A 21,814-nucleotide genomic window follows, 5' to 3' on the forward strand; every position below is an offset into this window, starting at 1 on the left:
GGCGGGCAGGGCCAGGCCGGGTGCGGGAGGGCGGCGGGGCCGGGGCTGCGGCGGGACCTGCAGCCCCCGGCCATGGAGCCGCAGGTGGGGCTGCCGGGGAAGGGGGGGACCCGCGGGCTGGTGAGGGCCACCCGCGGCCAGCAGCGGTAGAGGAAGGACCAGCCGAGCCCCTGACAGGTGTCTCCGCCGTAAGTGCCCTTACGCAGTCCCTCGAGGACTGACAGACTTTGCGTTTGTTATTGCTGCTGCTGCTGCGATCTTCAAAGATGATGTTGGCGGAGCAAGCCCAAAAGTGGTTCCCAACTCACGTGCAAGTTACGGTCCTTCAAGCCAAAGGTCTGAAGCCAAAAGGTAAAAATGGCAGCAACGATGCCTACACCATCATACAGCTGGGCAAGGAGAAGTACTCCACCTCGGTGGCTGAGAAGACGCTGGATCCCATCTGGAAGGAAGAGGCCTCCTTTGAGCTGCCTGGACTACTCATGCAGGAGAATCCAGAAAAATACATCCTGTACCTGATTGTCATGCACAGGTCGCTGGTGGGGCTGGACAGGTTTTTGGGACAGGTAGCCATAAGTCTGAATGATATATTTGAAGACAAGCAAAGGCGGAAAACAGAGTAAGTGATGGTTGGTTTTTTTCATTATAGTTTGTATTCCTTGGACAGTTGCGATTGGGGAGGGTGGGAAATAGTAGCCTTACTATGAATATAAGTACTTTGAAATGAAATTAGTATGTGTCCGTCATTGATTTTGTTTCCAAATCTCTCAGCCTATACAGTTATGTCATTGTGGCCTGACCTCTTCCAGAGAAGTTTACTGTAATCAAAGTGCTTACTGTGCACAGTGAAGGAGTGTCAATAACATTAAGTTTTCTGACAAACTCTTGTGTGTAACATGAACTCATTACAGTCTGTTTTTCTAAGCATTTTTTTTTTGTTCTGCACAGGTCCATACCCCCATTCATCTCCTACTTCAGTTTGAACCATGTGTGAGATGGTTCAGATGCCCTGAAACCTGGTGTGGTTCTCTTTAAAATTGTTTTCCTTCAGTTGCTTCAACCACGTGTCTTTAAATATTTTATATTTATGTTTTAGTGGTCAATGAACTGTGACTTAATGAAGGCTTACCACAACAGCACAGCAATTTGCTGGTCTTGATTAATCTTAGGCCACAGGCTGCACTGAACAGCAGGCCTCAGCTGACAAGACTGAGGTAGCTTCCATCACTACCTACATAAGCCTTTGTCAAATAAAATAGTGTTTGCCAAGAGTTTCAGGCACTGGAATGCAAAAAAAGGAATTTTTTAAAAAAAAGGCATCATAGCAGTGTATGAAGTTGAACTGTACTTTTCTAATTATCTCAGTTTTCCAACTAAATGAGTAAAGTTGACAAGACATGGTTGCACAAAGATGTTTGTACCAGCGTAATTTATCCTCCATGCATATGGGTAACTCAGACTGGAGGTATGAGAGTACTGCAGGCATGCCTAAGACTCCATGCTTTGGGTTTGGTGTGGATATGTTTGTCCCACAGAAATTGAATCAGAGCAGCATGGAGACCTCCAAGTGAGCTGTGTGTTGGCAGTGACATACATGAACGCTGACAGATCTGTCTGCAGTGGTTAAATAGTTCCTGCTCCAGGTGCCTTTCCTCCTCTAGTGTCTCTTCAGATGAGTACAAAGGCTCCTGTGCCCAAATCTCAGTTGTTGAAATTAAAGTCTGGTATCCATAGTGATGGTGGGTCTGTGGTGAGGTGACTTGGCATCCAAGCCACGAAAGACTGGTGTCGCTTGTCTGTCTGTGACTGAGCTGGGGTTGGACCTCCAGCAGCATTGGCAGTTGGAGGTGGAAATCCACATGGTTAACACCAGGCAGGGCTTCTTGGTCAGACAACTGTTTCTGCTGAAACCACCTCAAAACCTGGTCCTACTTAAATGCATGGATGAGGTTGACCAGCACCAAAGGCAAGTCAAAGCTCTCTTTGCCATGGTGTTTGTTTTTGTAAACTGAATTTTTTGCAAAACAGTATGTTCACAAACCATATGACAGGAAAGAAGAAGCCTGTGTAGAATCTCTTGTGGGTTCACTGCCTGGAGTATTACGCTTTTTAATTGCTTACCTTTTTAGGGATAAACCAGTTATCTTGATGCAATACATGGTGATGCCTATAGCCTTAGGGTCTTAATTTCTGTTAACACTTGATTCAAGAAGTTTCACTGCTCTTTAGACATGTATCTTAAAAATTCTTGACTCATTAATTGTAATTATCTTGCAAGTCAGTAGTCAACTGCCTTAGTTGCAACACCTAGCAACAAGGTGAAAAACAAGGTGAATGAATGAGGGAGGAATACTACAAAAAGTAAAGACTGTATATCTAGAAAGCAATGTGTGTTCAGAAGCTGGAGTAAAATTAATTCATTATTACTGTGAGTAACAAAACTGCTTTTCCCCAGAAGAAGAAACATAAGCTCCTGCACCAGGTTTAGCAAAAGTAAATTGCAGTAATTGCAAAATTATTCCAGAAATTTTTAAGTGGGGTAAGTAACAATCCTTGTGATAGTTAAACAAACATTCAGATCTGCAGTATTTTTATAAGGAGTTATGCTTAGCAGGGCTCCATAGGTATTCTTTATTTTCTCATTTCTTCCTCTGAAGTGTGAGAGAGGAACTCCTGCTATGTAGCTGTGGAGCAGTTCCTCTCAGAGCACCGCTGAAATCACCGGGAACGCCGCACGCTGCCTGCGAGCTCTGCTGCACAAGATGGGGGCCTGTGGGGAAAGTTTTACAAACAGCCTGAGTCCTTTCTTCAGAAGTTACTTGAGCATTTAAGATTGCAAATCTTATTAAAAGTTGATGGGTGTTAGGCTTCTAGGGCCGAACAGCCGTACTTGTAAAAGTCTTATGTAAGTGTAAAAGTGCGGCTGGGCGGCAAGTGGGATTTTTGGCAGCGTTCTCGCGTAATGCTAATTTAAATTCTTATGAGGAAGGAGCCACTGAAAGTCCCTTGGTGTCTTTAGGTGCTTAGAAACCTCAAAAATGTCCTTTCTAAAACTCACTTTCGGAAAAAAGTAACTCTGAGTTCTTGAGTTCCAATGTTTTTGAGAAGTTTTTGTGGTTGTGTGCCTGTGTGCCCTCGTGCCACGCGGCTGTGTCTGGCTGTCTCCTTGAAGCACTCGGTGGAGATGTGGATGCAGTATTTGTGTGTGTGTGGGATGAGGGCAAACCTTCAAGAATAGATTTATGAATGCAATCTCAAACAAAATGCTCTTTTTTCTCCCCTCTTTATTAAATCTTTTCTTGATAGAAAATATTCCTATTCCTGTGTTGGCAGTAAACTAAGGGTAATATATTTGGACCTGAAGACCTTCTAACTGTGTGTATGGTGTGGGAACTGAGACACCCAGCACCTTTCAAAACCAAGTCCAATGTCTTTGTTACCAAAGCATTCTGATGGTTGAAAGCTATATTCATTGTTTCAGAAACACTAATCTGTTTTATTAAGCAATGTTTTTACTTTCAAATATGTTCAACAGGCTTGTGCTGTTATTAAATCCAGAGTTATTTTCTTATGTTGATGTAACCTTAACATTTCTTGCTTTGTTTGGGGATGAATGAGATCCAGTTATTTGATGAAGTGTCTATTGGTAATATTTCTACTTTTTAATATATTTAATAGCTTCCTCTTTCCAACACAGCTGTACATATGGTGCTGTAAGAGACAGACTCAAGAGTCACCAGGGTATTGCAAAAAAGATATTTAATATTCTGCACAATGCTGAGCCCTGTCAGCAATTCCCTAGTGCTTTTTTAGTAAGGAGGTATGAGAAGTGAAGGCTACCAGCTGATTCTGAATTCCTAGGAAGACCGTGGGGTGTGTGACATTTGGCTTTTTACATATTTTTTTAATTTAATGTTTTATAATTTGAAGAAATAAATTTCAAAAATCATTGCAGACTCAGGAACATTATGTTGGGGAAAAATATATTTTTTTTCTGGTGCTTTTTTTGTTACTTTTCACATCTTAAGACAAATACTCCCTGCAGTAAAGTTTTCAGGCAGAGGCCTCATGATGGGATTTGTCTTGTGTTCTGAGAAACTTGCTCTGGCTCAAGACTTAATGAAACAATGTAGTCTCTTTACTACAACTTGATAGGGAAAATTTTGTACACAGCATCATATGATGTCCTTTTCCTTTCTGAAACTGATGATTTTTCAAATTCTTAAAAGTAAAAATTGCTGGAACAGTCAGATCCAGATGTGGCTCAGATGGTCCCTCACTAGATCTCTTCCAGAGACTTCATCCAAAGCATCTGCAGGATCCCAGTTCATTTTCTTTCTTTCCTAGTGCAGAAATGCCCATTGTACTGTGAAAGTTTGTAAATTTGTGTCTCTGGCATTGCTGCTGTAGTTGGAAATGGACAGGGACTTTTTACTTCTCTTTTTTCCAGAGCTGAAAACTAGGCTCCAGATGCTGAAAGATTTTACTGAGGTTTTTTAACACTTCAAAAAGCTTTGGAAAAACTGCTTTAATGGAAGTGTATTTAGCATAAGTTTTCAAATGTTAAAATTCTGACATGGCTTTTATTTTTTTGCAATAACATCGTGTGGGTTTTTTAATTCATCCTAAGAAATACATGGCAATTGTTTCCGTCTGCTCTTGCAAAATAAATATACCTCTTCTACTATTCCATTTGAAATGTAAATTATGATCAATGAACGTATTGTTTTAAAGCATATATGCTTTTTTGTAATAATTTCAATTCAGTTATAATTCATAGTTGCCTTAATGCTGCTCATATTCTGATTGCATAGCATCAAAACAAATTTTTGAGTTACCATGAAATAAAAAAATACTAATTTTCTGACATGTCTTAATTTACTGAAGCATTTTTCAGTAGTTTTTTACAATGACTCTTAACTTTCCCGGTGTTATTTATTTCCTCTGCTTTTGCTTCATCCTTGTTACCCTCGAATTCCACTCTGTTTATTGTCCATTCCTTCATGAGCTTTCCTGGACGTCTCATTTTATTGTATGTTCGGCTGATTTAAGATGTAACACTTGTTTGGAATGCTATAAATTTGAGAAGGCAGGTGATGTAGAGTTATTATTTCTTATGGACATGGTGGAGGAGACATCTTTTATTTGTGATTTAGTTCCTCTTCTCCCTGGGGTCTATAATACCTCAACATCACTCCCCTCTACACACACACAAATTGCAGCAGTTGTTAAAAAAATGCTTACTTGAGCATAATGGAGTGAAGGAATCTTGGCCTTTTCTAAAGATACTTCTCAACTTCTGTTGATCATAAAAAAAGAGTCAAAACCAGCTTCTCAGCAAGCAAACAAAAAGAACTCATGGTTTACCATGATCAGTACCCCTGTGTGGTAGGCACTGACTTTAGTGCTGCTGACCTTCCTGGAAGGTATGCAAATGATCTGACTTTTTCCAAATTAATGTGAATTCTTTCTTGGCAGCCTCTGTCTTGGATATAAACTCCCTCTTCAACTGCCTCTGCTCTGTCCTCTCTCTCATCTGTAGCAGCATAGGCAAGAGGGAGGCTTCAAATGCATCTGGAATTATGAGCAAGCAAACAACTAGTAAATAGATAATATATGGGCTCAGTGCTTGTTAATGAGTGGCAACCATTTTAATGATATTTCTACAAAACATAGCACACTATTATTTATTCACTTTTAGTCTTAAATTTAGTTTAAACAAGAAAAATGAAGGGATGAGCTTCAATCATAGTGGAAATAGCAGGGTGTAACAGAAAATGTCTTTATTGTGGTTAAAGCAAGAGAAAAATCTTGTTCCACTCAAGTCAAAAGTGGGAAGAGTAGTAACTTAGAAATGTTAAAAGGCACAGAAATAAAGAGCAGCCTGGAGATTCTATATGGGTTGTCTTGTGGTACTACCCGTTAAATGGAAAAAGAAAATAAGGAATGTGAGTAGTGAGGAACAAAAGAGAAAGATGGTTATGGGAGAAAACAAAGTTTTGCCCAGCTGTAGCTTTATGGTCTTACAGTGATATTTTCAAATTGTTTAGTAGTATTCCCAGCATTTTGGCAACAACAAATCCATGCACATCCTCTCAGTAAGTCGTAACTCTTGAGTCAGAGTCTAAGTGCCATCTGGATGGAAATGCTTCTCCATTTTCTGTGCACACACTCAACTCAAATAACTGGCCTTAATTCTCATACCTTCAGTTAGTTTGTTTCTAACACAGAAGTATTCACACATAGTCTTTAGCCAAAATAATAAGTAAACTAAGACCACTTTAATGACTTTGATTCCAGTTGATATTAGCAAACCCCATAGTGAGGGTGTTGTGATAGCTGTCAGTTCCCATATGTTTTGTGGTGTTACAATGTCACTCTGTAGTATTTATTTTAGACTGCTTTCAATATCTCATTTCAGTTGGCTTCCAGAAAGTAAGAGTATTCATCTTTGTGAGTGTCATCACTTAATTTAACAAATAATTTGTTTTCTTCTTCATTTCCCTTCATACACGATGTAGTCTGTGCTCAACCCCTTGCCTTAATTTTCCTACTTGCTGACTTTTGGGGCAGCCTCTCAGTAGGGTACTGGAATGATTTATCACAAAACATACTTCTGCATTTTTCAAAGTGCATACGCTGCTAAATGAAAATGTCAGACAGTTCTGGGCTTTGGATGTTGTTTTTTATCAATTAGCTGTGGACATTTATGTTAGTGGGCTTTTGTGAAGCAAGTTACTTCAGTGTATCTAGTTTAACAGTAGTCATCAACTTTGTTTTTGTGACAGCTGATGGACACGTTCTATCATTGAGGTTCTGATGGTCTTTTATAGGGGTAAGTTTAGAAGTACCTGCCTGTATAGAAAATTAAATGTGTAGCAAATCACAGTGCTGATTTTTGCATGTAAAATCAAGGTCAGAAGCCTTTGCGGATGCTGTGATGATTATGTGGCTTTTAGAAAAATTTCTTCAGTAATTTGTGAATTGAAATAAAGATTTTGCAAAATTATTTGGGTTTTTCAGCAAAGCAAAACTAGATTAGCTCAACAGATAATTACTGGTAGAGTCAAGGCAGAGTGGTGTATTTGAGAAGCAGAAAGATGGGAAAATTCCTTCAATACTTTCCATCTTTGGCACTGTCCAGAAGACAGAGTTGGGAGTTCATCTGTCATGCACAGGATGAATGTGCTGGCTGGAACACTTAATTCCTGTTGAAACTGCTAGATAAGTTACCCCGTGGTTTTGGAGACTGTCAAAGTATATAATTAAAATGTAATTGAAATTAGGTAGTGCTTTTTCTTACCCATGCTGTCAGCCCATCCTGCTCACTCTTACATGGTGAGCAGAACAGGCTGAGTGATGCTTCTTCAAAGGAGAGAGAGGGATAAGACTTGGAAGTGTCAGATTCTGTGGCAGATTTGGAGGACAAATAGAATCAGAAAAGGGGAGGAAAAAACAACTGAAAATCTATAGATCACTAGCTATTTAAATGAAATAGACAGGCCAGGGTTTTGTAACTTGCTCATTTATAGTAGCTTATTTCAGTTTTCTCCTTCACCCCTTCCTGTCTGTCTTCCCCAAGGTGAGGGTTCATTAGTGGTAAGACTGCACAAGTTAGGAGAGCTTGCTTTTCCACTCCTAGCTGTAGGTGTGGCCAAAATAAACTAATCTTGTCATGGTGGAAAGTAGCCGTGCTGCTTCACATAGGGGCGTACAGCCCTTTTCAGGGCTGCCTGGTCAGCAGGATTTTTCCTATTTAGCCTTTCACGTTCAATTCCTATTTAGCTCTTTGCACATTCAAGAAAATTGTCAGCATGCAGAGGGGTCATTTATAGAATACTTAAAAATAAAAATTAACAGAAACCTGTGCAAGACAGGCAAAGCCCATTAGCACACTGAAAAACAGATGAGAGAAAGAAGCAAGGGTTGTTCTGATGGAAGCCATCAGGAAAAAGTTGAAATTAGAGGGTGTATGAAGGACATTGCCCTACAGAACATTTGAAGGTGAGAGCAAGAAGAATGAATGATTCCAAAGGCAATAGGGCTTCCTTTGAAGTTGGGAAAATTTGCCAGACTTTGTACAAGGTCTGTTTAAATAAAGACTGTCTGCAAGACTGGATGTAATATTTGGTTATTAAGTAAAAGGGCATCTGCTCTCATAAAAGCCACCCTGTTTTGTTCATGTATGTTATTGGCTATTTTCCTACTTTGTACAGGCTTTCTATAGAATAAGCTCATGGCAGCCTGACAAATGGAGCATTTATTGTGGCTAAAAGTACTGTAAACAAAACTAAAATAGCAAGTTTTATTGGCTTTTATAATACATTTCAATTTTTAAAATTGGCAGTAGTATAATGGAATTTAGTGTTTTAGGACCCAAATGTTGTTATCTGAAAACAGTGGACTTCATTTCCCCATTCTTTTTTCTCTCCTATATAGAGCTGTTTTTTCTATTTGCTGCTCACGCCCATGTGTTGTCGAAACAGATTCTAATAAGAAACATTTATGGTCTTAGTTGCTCATTCACGTGCAGCTCCACATAAATGGATTGCCTGCATTTGTTCTCATCTGTTTAAAAAAGTAATTAGTTGCCTTTGAATTTTGAAGAAAATCATGATTTGAGTCTGCTTCTCATATTGTCTTGTTATGAGCTGAAGCATATGGAACCTTCATTATATATAAAACAAGATAAACTCTCCAAGGTAACAAAGAAACCTCCTTGAAATGCCTATGAAAATTAAATATCTGTCTTTCATACAAAGATTTGATCCAGCAATCATTATTCTAATAGAAATTCCACTGAAGACCAGAGGAATTTTGCTGGAGTAAAAGAGTTCATGATTAAATTCTGTTGGAATCAGTAGCAGTGTTGAACCTGGTTCCAGCAGGACCTTCTGTTGTCTTCCTAGGAAAAGGAGAGTTTCTTTGTTTTCCCACCTGGACTTATTTTTAATGTCAAATTCTTCAAGATATACTTTGAAAAGAAATGTAGAAGCTATGAAGGCATGGTCTTAGTTGTGGGCTTCTCTTTAAGAAGAGGTAAATATCAAAATGGTTCATGGCATTTGCCCTTAGCAGGTGAGTGCTGGTAATGACACAGTGTTGTTGATTAGTTATAAGAATGCCAGTAATTGTTAAATAAGTTTTTGAAATAAAATACCTTCTTCCCCATTGCAAAAGCTTAAGAATTTATGTCTTATACTTGTTCTAAAACAAGTTAAGTGTCATGGATCAATTTAAGGTTTTGATCATTCAGAAGCAGAAACAGAAAAATTCACCAGTTTTATCAGAGATAAAGTATTAATGTTTGAACCCTGTGAGGAGAGGGAAAAAGGGAATGTACAGTGTAGACTGAGATACTAAATTTGAATGTCAAAAAGTGAAGTCCTTTCTGCCTCCTGAGTTTCTTAAACCACTCATGAGCCTTATTTGTGCTGGGGTGTATGTTTAGTGTGTGGCTGAGGAGCTGTGGGAGGACTTTCTCAGGTCCAGGATGGGTTTTCTTTGGGGTTTTTTATCTGTCCAGGAGCTGTCTGAGCAAGGCTTGCTCATTATGGCTGTGTACTGTTTGTATTTTTTTAAGGGAATATATGAACATATTTTCTTTTAAAGAAGAGTTTTAATGAAAGTAGGGTATCTTGTCTTCCAGTTTTTGCAATATTATGTAGCACAAAGACAATTGACTTTTGGTTCTGTTTTTGTTTTCTGTAACAGCTCTATAGATGACTTAAAGTGTTTCTGGAATCAGTTACCAAAGAATTGAAGCATTATTAACTAAAAGGAAAAACAATCCATCTTCTTCAGACACATATTCCAGGTTTTGTATTTCATTTAAAGTATATAAATGAAGTTACCTCACAACAGAAGAAAAGCTATTTTCCTAAAGATTTAATTATCCTTCACCTGGTTTGAGCTTCTGGGTCTACTGGTCTGGATTTATATTGTTGATTGCAAGAACAGAGGAGGTCTGATTAATTATTTTGCTTTAGTATGAAATATAAAATCTTGTGAACCTCACAAAGCAACATCAAAAAATAAGAAAAGGCATAATAATACTCCTTACCCTTTTGTTATGTCTTTGGTGTGTCACTTTTGGAAGTATTTTCTCAACTCAAAACATTTAATCTCTGCCTGAAAAATTGATTACAACTGTCACCTTTAAAATATATCTGTGAAATCTGAAAATAAATTAAGGGCTATTTTTCTCCTTTCCTGACCTTTTTTTCTTTATTTGGCAGGATTGAATAATGTATGTATAACTGTATAATCCATTCTGTATCTGTGTTAATAGGCAATTTAATTTCTTCGTCTCTCCAATTCAAAAGTTACTGGTGGTAAGGCACTGTTGTGTGAGTCTGTGTGCATGGATTTCTCCTGACAGTGAGTTAGAGCACTTCTTTAGAGCTGGTGGATCTGAAATATGCCCTTGTGACCTTTTGAAATAAGGAAAGGCTCTTGGTGATGGTTGTGGAGAAGGGATTGTGTGTTGGCCATTCATTTAGGTGAAGCTGTGGAGGGAGGATTGAGCCATAATTCTGCAGATGCTTCCATGGGACAATGGAGCACAATAGGGAATGAATAAGACACTTGGATAATGATAAAGCTTTTGCTGGACCTGGCAAAGAAGCACACTTGGCTTTTTGAAACAGATGATCACACCTTTGATCTCTTTTCAAGGAGTGGGGATTTATGTCATGGTTCCAAAGGAAATATTTCTGAAGTTAATCCTGCTGGTGACCTGCAAAAGAGAGGATGCTGTTGGATACACCTACGTGCTCAGTTGTGCCTGTGGAGTTTCTGTCAGCATCCAGAGGGGAGGCAGAGCAGAATTGAAATGGTGGCTGACTGTTCAGGGCTCTCAGATATTTCTTAGCCAGCATTGCTGCAGTTGTCATAAATCTCAACCAGTTCTTAGAATGAAGGAAAGAGGGGAAAATGTTTGCTAATGTGTAAAACTGAGGAAAAACCAAGGAGACAAGTAGGTGCCACATAGAATACATTAATATACATCACTAAATAAAGGACACTTGAAGACTATTTAAAAAAAAAGAAAATGTATCTGTATTTATAATTAGGTACAAATTCTGCTCCATAAGCAGATGGAAGCCCTTAACTTTGGTAATGTTTTGTCAGCTTCCAGAGTTGATTTTGAAACAGGTGAACACTGTAAAAAGCTTCCTCTTGCTTTGTTATTTAGTTTTGAAACAAATATAAAGAAAAAAGTTTTTGCTGAAAACAAATATAAACAAATAAATTGTCTTTGATACAAATATAAACAAAGTTTTTCAGTGCAGGAATGGTTGAATCTTTGATGTAGGATTTTGGTTTTCATACTTTAAATTGTTCTAACCAGATGCATTAAGCAACTAGCAATGATAACCTTGAGAAAACACAACTTAATTTGCTCTCTTTCTCCTTTAAGGTGGTTTCCCCTAGAATCCAGACAAGGGAAGAGAACTAAAGACAGAGGAGAAATCAACGTCAATATTCAGTTTATGAGGAATAACATGACAGCAAGTATGTTTGATTTGTCAATGAAGGACAAAACCAAATCCCCATTTGCTAAACTAAAAGACAAAATGAAGGGTCGGAAAAACGATGGGACGTTTTCAGATACATCCTCTGCAATCATCCCAAGCACTCACATACCTGATGATGCAAACCTAGAGGTGTGTAGTGGTGAAGTGCAAATGAAATCAAAACCAAAAAAACCTTTCCTCTTGGGCCCTCAGCGGCTGTCCTCAGCTCACTCCATGTCAGACCTGACAGGACCCCACGTCTCCTCAGAGAAGATGAAATCCAGCACTGTTGGCTACACCCATCTTTTCAGGCGTCAGCTGGAGTCCTTTGGTTCTGTTGATGAAGGGGGTAAGTAACATTCATGACCATTACAATTACAGCTCACTTATGTTAGAGCATTCAGAATCTGTTACTTCAGTTTATGAAGCACTTACAAGGCCAAAATGTTAAGAAATATTGCTGGCCTATTTTTTTTTTATTTAATTGTTTTCTTTAATTGCTGGTAACTCATAATTGCTGTTTCTGAGTATAAGAAATAACTTGCATTGCTCATGATGTATGATAGTTTAGCATTTTCTCTTATTATGTCCTCATCTGAGAGTATATTGCATTCCAGAGGGGACTCTAGGCAAAATAGCATCTTATGAGAAATAAGTCTAATTAAAAAGTCAAAAACTATCACCAAATTTTAAACCTGATTTATACAAAAAACTGAAAATACTTTGAATTGCTCAATGTTATTATGCAACTTCTTAATATTGTCTCTGGAATGGCACACCAGTCATAGCTGTCTTCTCTGCAGAACTTCATTTTCATGCAGGAAGCAAAAATTTCCCATGGTGCCTATCCATAAACATTTCTGAAACATGAAATCAAGGCCACAGCTGTTATTTTTTTTTAATAGCTTAGTTAATCACCAGTGTTCTGAACTGAGGCTCAATTGCAAAGCTTCTAGATCTATGCTAAAATGGGTTTTCTGCATGTCATAAACTGTGATATAGTGTCTCATTGATAATGTACTAATGACAGATTGTTTGCAGGGAGTCTAAAATCTCCACACAGAAGGACATTAAGTGTTGATACTTCTAAAATGAGCCAACTTGACAGCACAGTTGATGAAACTGCACTTGAAGCACACAATGACCCATTTAATGTGAGTGCTTCATTACCCCAAAAATTTGCTACACTGCCAAGACAGAAGAATCCATTTGAAGAAAGCCCAGCAACGTGGGATCAAAACATAAGTCTGTTTTCCAAACCTGTCGAGATCAGAAAAGAAATTAAAAGAGAGAAAAAAGAGAAAGTTAGTCTTTTTGAAAGAGTGACTGGAAAAAAAGATAGCAAGAAGTCAGATAAACTTAGCAATGGGGGATCAGAGAGTTCTAGTGACTTGAAATCACCGAGTGCATTTGGGGAAGCTCATCAGGAGAGTTTCGATTATGATTCGACTAATCCTTTTATGGCAAACTTCAAGCCTACAAGCATGTTGCCATCTTCAAGGTAGGTTTTTGCTGTATTTCAATCTGATATCTTGAATGTTATATAAATGAAAATGTGAAGTATTGAGGAACACAATCTTTGTGCTTTATACGCGTTTATATCAGTGCTTTTCTGTTTCTATGTTACAAACTTTTTATATAATTTGGTTGTTTCCTACTTTGTTTTGAAGTGACTTCTTTATTGCTAATATGTGCTGTGAAAGTTCTTGGGTGCTTGTGTTTGTGGAAGACCTTGTTTGTGCTTCAGAATGGGCTCTCCCTGAAGTCTTCTGCTTTGCCTGAACATTTGTTGCTAATTTATTACATTGCCCTAAGTCAGGTTTGGAGAGGAAAAGGTTTCAAACACAAGGGGAAGAGGAAACTGTCTAAATAAAAGAATGGTGCAAATGGGAGTAGTGAAAAGAAATCCTGTGGATGTCACTATTTGGGTAGGGGAAAAAACAAAGGAGTATTTAAGGAGTATATGTTGGAGTACAAGAATTAAAGAACATTCTGTTTCTAAATGGGAGCACCCACATGAACTCTTATCTCTCTTGAATTCATTTGGCTCACTGCAGCTTTGCTGAGTTCTGTACATTGAAATTATTGCACGAGGCAGCAGTTTATGTCTTGAGCAGAATGAATTAAGTTACAGGACTGATAAGGAACTTTGATTTCAATAATCCATTTTAATCTTTGTTTGTCTATCAATGCTTTACTTGTTTTCCTTAAGAAAATGTGTAACCCACTGTTAGTTTCCTTCCTGGGTTCTGTATACTTGTGAGAAAGATAATCTTGCCTGTCTGTCTCTCTTTATACATGCATAAATATATATATATATATTTATGTACACTGCCACCCACATATACGGTTCACAATAGACAAATGTTTAAGTTAATTAACTTCCATTCCTTTGCATTCTTTTTTTTTTTTTTATAAATACCAGAAATTAGCAGTCCTTGCTGTTTCAAGGTAATGATTCATTTCTCTGTAATGACTTAAATTTGGTAGAAAATGCATTTGAAATTAAAATGCTTCAAACTGGAATCTAAAGGCTATAAAATCAATCACCATTTTAAATGGAAAGCATAGTTCTAAAAAATTTACCTTTTCCTGTGTATTAATTCCTTAATTAATGACTCAAGTAGTTTCTTTTAAAAGAAAGGTTTTTGTTACCTTGTTTTCTTAGAAATGAGGGATCTTATTGTGTCCCAGCTCAGTTTTCTTCATGGGTTAGAATGCATGCCTGATTTAAACTTAGAATCATTTTCTTATCAAAACTAATCATGGATGTGAATTAGGGAAATGAACTGAAATTGAACTGATGTACAAAAGAGTTTGTTGCTAGAAGCTCATGTGACCTCAACAAATTATCGTCTTAGTGCCTTCTATGAGTCCAGTCAGGTTCTAGTGTCTTAAATAACATGTTTATAGACAATCTTAGAATATTTTTTATTTAATGAAGTATTTCTCTGAATTTGCATTAGGTTAAGTTGTAGCTTGGTTTGTCAGAAGTTAAACTTCCATTTAAGTTTCTTTAAAGAGAAATAATTCAAATAACAATTAAAATTGCATAGCATTTAATTTTTTAAAATGAAACACTGTATTCAGGCAGATGCCAGATATAAGTAGTGAAATCTTTTGAAGTTCTTGAATGCAGCAGATCTTGATAAATATAAAACTTAATGATAATCATGATGGACTTTTTTTCTTCGTTTTGTAATTAAAAAGCTCATCACAGTGCCCATTCAGAAGGACTGCAGTAATTTGTTTCTGTCTTTGTATGGGAGTCCCTTTTACTAGTTCTTGACTTTTATGTAAACATAAACTTTTGATAAGACAAATAGATATTATTTTATTTTCAAAAAGCCAAAACCAGTAAACATTCTGACCTTTTTTGTGAAACAGCTATTTTGGCATAATATCTGGCATGCAATAAGTTAAGTTAGATGCTCTTGATTTTTATATCTTCCATTATTATGTTCTTTGTGAACCTTTTAGACTTAGTTTACTTTCTTCCAAATGCATCTTATAGAATTATTTTCTTTTGAAGTAGAAACTAATACAAAATGTGCATATTTAATAAGTTTACAGTTTAAGTTTACCTTTTATCTGTGGAGGATTTCTCAAATGGAATCCATTTTTTATTTTTTGAACTAGTAATACTGAAGAAAGAATTTGTATGAATATCTGGGCCCAAAATAAATGAGGCTGGGTAACAAATTCAGTATGCAGAAAGAGTCGACAGGGAATTTAGTCTTTGGGTTGTTTTTTATTTACTCAATGTGCTGTTAAGCTCTTTTGGATGAATCCCATTTCTGCATATAAAGCAGGCAGTATATTTTTATTAAGGTGTGTCTAAAATTAGTGTTCTGTTGTGGATCAGGTGTTTGCTTTGCAGGCAGATCTCCCACTTAACCCAGCCTTGGTTGGGGTGATGGAGCATCCTGAGCTGGATTCCTGTCTGATGAAATCCTGCTGGAGGATGTATTCCAGGAGCACACTGGAGCCATAAAACATCCAGTCTGTGGGACCAGGCTGGACATAGAAAAAAGTGGAAGGGAAAAAAGCCAACCCATAGCATCCGTCCCTCAAAAGAAATCCACCAAACCCAGCTCCTTCATGGCTGTGGTGTGACTGTCACATTCTCAGGGCTGGTGAAGCCACATCTGTAACCTTGGGGAGAAGCTTTTCAGTGACTTGGGTGAACTTTGGGTCAGGCTTAAGTCCATCCTAATTAATTGTGGTTGGTAATGTTGAGTGAGCAGTAACAATATGGAGAACAGCTGATGGCATCAGCTGGGTGAGCTGCTGAACAGCCCATCCTGCAGTGCTTGGCTGGCTGCATGCTCTGTCACTAATTACTCTTACTTACTAATTAAACAAATGAAGATAAGTACATCTTCCACGTGTTGCTCAGCTGCTGATCCAAGAATTATAGAAGTGGCTCAGCAACACTTGTAGGATTTTTTTTTTTCTGAAAGCAAGTATGCCAGGATTATTTGAAAATTATCTTTTATTTTTATTGCTATCATTTATTATTGTTTCAAGAAGGTTTTAGAAGTATTTTTGAAAACCAAAACAAAAACCTGTTTGGTTTGTATATAATACTTATTGACAGGAAATCACAAAATATAGACCCCTCATTTCTGTTCATCTCTGACCTGGCAAAGGCTTGTTCCCTGGCTTTGGCTAAATCTGTAAAACAGGGATGATACTTTGCCTGTAAATGCTGACTGGATAAATGAGTTTTTTTAAAGTGTTTTTGTAGATATGATATCGCAGTGTTACATAAGTGTTAAGATTGGGGGTTCCATTGTCTGTTGTAGGCATAGTAGAGATATTTATGAGCTGATTTCTTGACAGTTTAAAAATGCAATAGTCTCATAGTGAAACAAAAAATGCTGGTTTTGCAAATGCTACAAAATCTGTTCATTCCAGAGGTTTTGTTTCATAAAGCCAATGAAGAATTTTTAAGCAAAGAATGTCGAGTGCTCTTATCCAGCATTTACCAATAATAATTTTGGTTTTGTACTTCTTAATGCACTGTTTTGAAACTTTTACCCAATATTGCCTTAAATTGCACTCATTCTTACAATTACTGCTATTGTGGCTCTCAGGAGGTTAATTTGCAGTCAGAAGCCACATGGCTTTTGTGTTGAACACAGTTAAAGAAACTGAGGGTGCTCCTGGAAAACAAAGATTGTTTTGTGCCATAACCAAAGCTTGTGCATCGTTTTTCTGAAATTGTTTTTGTTTAGGAAAACACATGACACTACACTACAGGCTAATAAACTGATGTGAAAATTTCTCAATTTACACCACTTGACAAGTGCTAAAAGAAAAGCATCTTTAATTTTAATGTGTTATTAGGACCTTTTTAGAGAGACTGTACAAGTTATTAACAAGGTCCTCTGAGACAGGAGACGGGTAATTAACAAGACCTACAGAAAGGGAGTTTAGGTAATTAACAAGATCTCAGGCACTGGACACAGGGAGACAAATAGTCCAATATTTAAAGCTGACAGGTTGTTATTAGTCAGATCAAATTCCAGATCTGGGAAACTGGATTGATAAGTGTTTGGGAGCTTTCTACTAAACATTTTATATATATATATAAAATATATATACACATACATTAATAATATCTGTGTCTGTATATACACACATATATATACAAGAGAGAGGCATTAAAAAAACCCTTCTAAAGTAGCATTTCCTTGACCTAACTATTGTTATACTTCATAAAAAAGAAGATAAAGCTTGTGTCTACATACAGATTACACTTTATCTCAAGTTGTGGCAATAAGTATGTGACATTCTCAGAAAAGTGGAAGATGGAATAGTGGAGGAGAAAGAAACTTGTGTCTTACTAGGAATCACTGTAACAATTAAAGATAGTGCTCATATTTATTATATTAATCATTGGTGAATTGGAGCATAAATTATGAAAATACTACTTAATTTTTTCTGTATTCTGTCACTGCTTCAGCAGTTTTTCAAATTTGCAACTCAAAAAGAAAAAAAACACCAACCCAATCCTTCAACTCTTTTGCATCTTTGTGCTTGTGGTTTCTGAATGTGGTGATTTTCTTCAGCCTCTCTCCCACCTTCATCACATGTGGCTGTTAGAGCTGCCTGTCTCCTCAATGTCACATGTTCCAGACAAATCAGGGGCTGCAGTTTTGTTTTTCCCAGTGGAGGCAATGTTTGAAACAAGCAATGTCTCTGCATTTTGATATGGCCATGATCAGATTTGTTAAAAAACAAGTGAGGTGCTGTGAAAACAGAAGGGTTTCAACAACAGCAATGTGTTTGGTTCATATTAAGTTGATAAGTCTGAAGAACAGCTGATGTCTGCAACATTTCAGCAACATTAATGTTTGGAATGTGTGATGGTCAGGTGGTTAAAGAAGCTTTTGCAACATCCTAGTGTTCCTCTGGGTTCCTGCTTCTCACTTGAGCTGTGATAGTAGAGCAGGTGCCAATCTCGAGTCAGCTGAAGTTCTGAAGTAAAACCTGTTATCCCAAACCACACTGAGGGTGAGTTATTAGTGCAGTAACTTAAGCATAATCAAAGTCACTGTTAAATGGTTTCAATCTTGCAGAGTTACTGGCAACAGCTCCGTTGGAATGAACCCCAAAAGTTGCCTGATGAGAGCAAAGGATTGTAGTGGCTGTGTATTTCTCTGCCAGATAGGAAATCCAGTATACAATGCAATTCACTCTGCTTTTCACATGCCTTTTTCAGAAATGTTGCTCTCTTTAGATTGCTGAACTTGCTAAAGCAATAAGGTCTGTTAAGACATTTTAGCACATTTATTTCTCGGTTAGTAAAAAAAATGACATCAGGTGAACTATGGTATTTTCAAATTTTGTTTCCTCTGTCAGTGTTAGCATGTCTTATTTTAAGGACAGTGTACTTCTGCATTGCTTTTCTTGAAATGAAACATTTTTTTCAGTTCTCTACTGAAATTTGACTAGACTTTAGTCAACTGTGATCTACAGTCTAGGTAGACTACTGGTGGACTATGACAGTGCTTTAATTGTGCTCTAGACTGTTAATATTTGTTACTTCAGTGTGGTAAAGCTGTCAGTGGAATATTATTTCAACAAGAGAAATACATTGATGGTACATGAAAGGTAAAGAGAAATTCCAAAACAAGCAGGAGTCGTGCAGAGATTCTTAGTCTGTCCTGCCAGGACTGTTATCACCTGATTTAAAAGATGGCTGCATGTGATAAGAGAATAATGAAATCTTTTGCAAAGCTCTTACAAAGCATGGTCACAGCATTTGGGACATGACTAAGATGGGCTAGAGCAATCAGCTCTTTGAGGGATATTGTAGAAATACTTGGTAGTAATCTTCACTTTTGCAGGCTCCTCACCAGCAATCAGTCACTCCTAATTAGTTGACTGTTTTAGGAATACTGTTAGGAAAGTTCATCCTGCTGGCTGCATGACAAGATTTTTTCAAGCTTTCACTGTCTCTTGGTGCACATTAGGGCATGTGAAATCTTTTTTCAGAGGATGCATGAGACATATTATCTTTCCCAAGGGAAAAATGCACTGCCTGTTCTATTTCATTTTAAAAAAGAATGATTTGTTCTATTGTTTCTTTATTAATAACTGCAGAAACTATGTAAAAACAATGCACTTTTTTTTTACAGTTCATTACAAGAACTAAGGATTAGTTCTACTCTTTTAATAATTCAAAAATGGATCTGTAAGTTTCGGTGTAAAACGTAATTTTAGGATTGTTTGATTTGTTTGTTGTTGACTCAGAGATCTCTAATAATAGGGTCTTCCAGTGGAGATCCTGGCACAAGTTTTAGTTTAACAGCTCTTTAGTGGTCTCTTGAGAAAAAAACTTATTTGCTGTAGCACAGCTCCTAGTAAAAGGAGAAATATTTATATACTTAGATTTCTAACTAGTCAAGGAAGGTAGTGATAGCCACAAAACCTGATCTTCTTTTTGTGTCCTCCTGGGGTTACCCAAGCTCCAAAAGGCCACGGAACAAGGCTTGACAGCAGAGCAATTTATACAGTGAAGTGTCTTAAGTGATGTTCCCCAGAATCTAATTGCAAAGTAGATGGTAATATGCTTATTCTGTACTTGTTTAGCTGCCAGACAAGCAGAAAAGGCAGTCATTCCTTCTCAGAATATAAAGTGAGCTCTGCATTGCCAGGCACAGCAGGCTGACATTCTATGGAAGGCTAAGTTTCTGAATTTCATTAGCTGTATCTGATTTTATTAATTCCTTTTGTTTTTGGTTTTCTTTTTTTTTTTCCTTGTGCAAAATGGCATCCTAATATTTCAAGATTTTGATATATGTTGTGAGAATCCAAAGAAAAATACATAAGCACTGTAGTCAGAATTGGCCCAAATACCAAGAAGTAGGATAGGAATAGGAATTCCAGCTCTAGTGAAAAATGAATATGGCAGAGCTTTGCTAACTACCTGTGTGCAGATATTCCATATTAAAGGAAAGAAACTGAAATCTCACACTTAGCTCATTGGTGTAATAGATATTTTAGAGAATGTTAGGTTAACATAAATTTTAATACTTTGAATAGTAATGATTAATTTAAATATCCTAATTTTAATTTCTAATAGTATATACTACTATCATGTAACTAATAGGAATAGCAAAAGAGAAGTAAAAAGCTTTTGGTCCTTAAGAAAATACTCCTTCCATGGAGCAAATTTAGGAGTCTGATTCCCATTCATTATGTTGTCAGACTAAATGGCACTAAAATGTTTAAATCAGTTATAGGAAAGATTTTATAAAGATTGTTTTAATCTCTAGGCATTCAGAAGCTAAATATTTATGCAGCCACTAGACCTGATGTTTGAATTTTTAACTATCTTTAAATTTCAGTAGACAAAGTTGTAAGATGCAGTCATGAAATTGAGCTTGTGACACATCCTGACTCAACTCCACTGTATTCTTCCTATACAAACTGTAAATTATCAACATGCAATGGAAGTATTTAATTACCATAAAAAAGGTATTATAAAAAAAAAAGAAGTTTCAATTAGTTCTAATGAAATGTTTTAAAATAGAGAAAATAACAATAAAATACAAAATAATATGCTTGCTATGATTATGAAATAGTAAAGCAAACTACAAGAATCACTACTACTACTACTAGAATCAGCACTGCAGTATATCTGTGTCCAGTATTAGTTTATATTATTTTTATTTCTCATCACTTCAGGAGCAGGACAATAGAAAAGAGTTCTCATCTCAGATGAGCTACAATTGAAATCTAAGCCAATAAAACCCCAGAAATTCAAACAAATTTTACTATTCAAGAAAAATGTAAAAAGAAAGTTATATCCAAAGCTGTAAAATAACACGGAACAATAAAATAATGGATATGATTTAATCTGGTAAATATGTCTGTTATATAAAGTAACTGTCAAGGACACTAATTGAATTCCCAGATGAGTGAAATGGAGGACAGGACTAATTGTGCTGGATTGGAGAAGTCTGTTCTGCCTAGAGAGGGGTGGGGGTGATGTGCAAGTTGGGGGCTCAGTGTCACTTCCATGATCCTACTGCAGCTGATTTCTAATCTCTGCTGGTAGGATTTACCTCCCTTTTAGTAGCTCCTTGGAGGTGATCTGAGAGAATGAAAATTTATTACTTGTAAGAGACAAACTGTTAAAAATCAGTATGAGACAACACCTGAAGGCACATAAGGCACATGAAAAGTCCATTTGTTAGAAAAGAAATGTCTTCTTTATTTGTAAACTGAGCAAATTTAGTTTGGGTGTAATTGACAAACACTAATTATAGAATCCCACAGTGCCAGTTTTTCACAATCACTGTTCACAGTAAGCCACACTCAAAAAAAACCCTACAAAAATCCAAAAAGATACTTTTTTTCCCAAGCTGTGAACATGGGAACTTCTTCCATAGCAGGAGATCCCTGCCAGTTTATTGAACTCTGGGAAAATCCCCAGAGACTGGATTATAACTAATACTATCACTATGAACTGAGAGTGTAACACAGGAGAAAACAATGTTATTTTTTATAATTGTTCAGTTCAATGATTTCAGAATGCTTTTGGGCTGCTCAAAGGAAGCTTGTACAGCATGGGCTGCAGTCCTAGAGGCCTGTTTTATATAATTATTGCCAGTAATTGAGTGAGGTGGTAACTTTAGGGGTCTATTATCGTGATGAAGTTCAAATTAAAAAATAAACACTCTCGTGAATTTCAATACACCAAACAGACAACTCCACCAACTGTTTGCATTCATAATTATATAGGATATTTTTTTGAGGAGTTACCTGCCCCTCAGACA

The 21,814-nt window shown here is 37.0% G+C and overlaps 1 protein-coding gene across 1 annotated transcript in view; it reads left to right on the forward strand.

Moving 5' to 3' along the window:
- Positions 1 to 21: 21 nt before the first annotated feature.
- The window catches only part of RAB11FIP2 (RAB11 family interacting protein 2), a 32,375-nt gene continuing 10,582 nt past the window's right edge, over positions 22 to 21,814 (forward strand). The window contains exons 1-3 of the mRNA XM_041461493.1: positions 22 to 619; positions 11,423 to 11,868; positions 12,561 to 13,020. Of these exons, the coding sequence (XP_041317427.1) occupies positions 267 to 619; positions 11,423 to 11,868; positions 12,561 to 13,020 (1,259 nt within the window). The 5' untranslated portion in view covers positions 22 to 266. The remainder of the gene's footprint in view (positions 620 to 11,422; positions 11,869 to 12,560; positions 13,021 to 21,814) is intronic.

This window comes from Pyrgilauda ruficollis, unplaced genomic scaffold, assembly GCF_017590135.1.
Source record: "Pyrgilauda ruficollis isolate IOZ18807 unplaced genomic scaffold, ASM1759013v1 scaffold15, whole genome shotgun sequence".
NCBI lineage: Eukaryota > Metazoa > Chordata > Aves > Passeriformes > Passeridae > Pyrgilauda > Pyrgilauda ruficollis.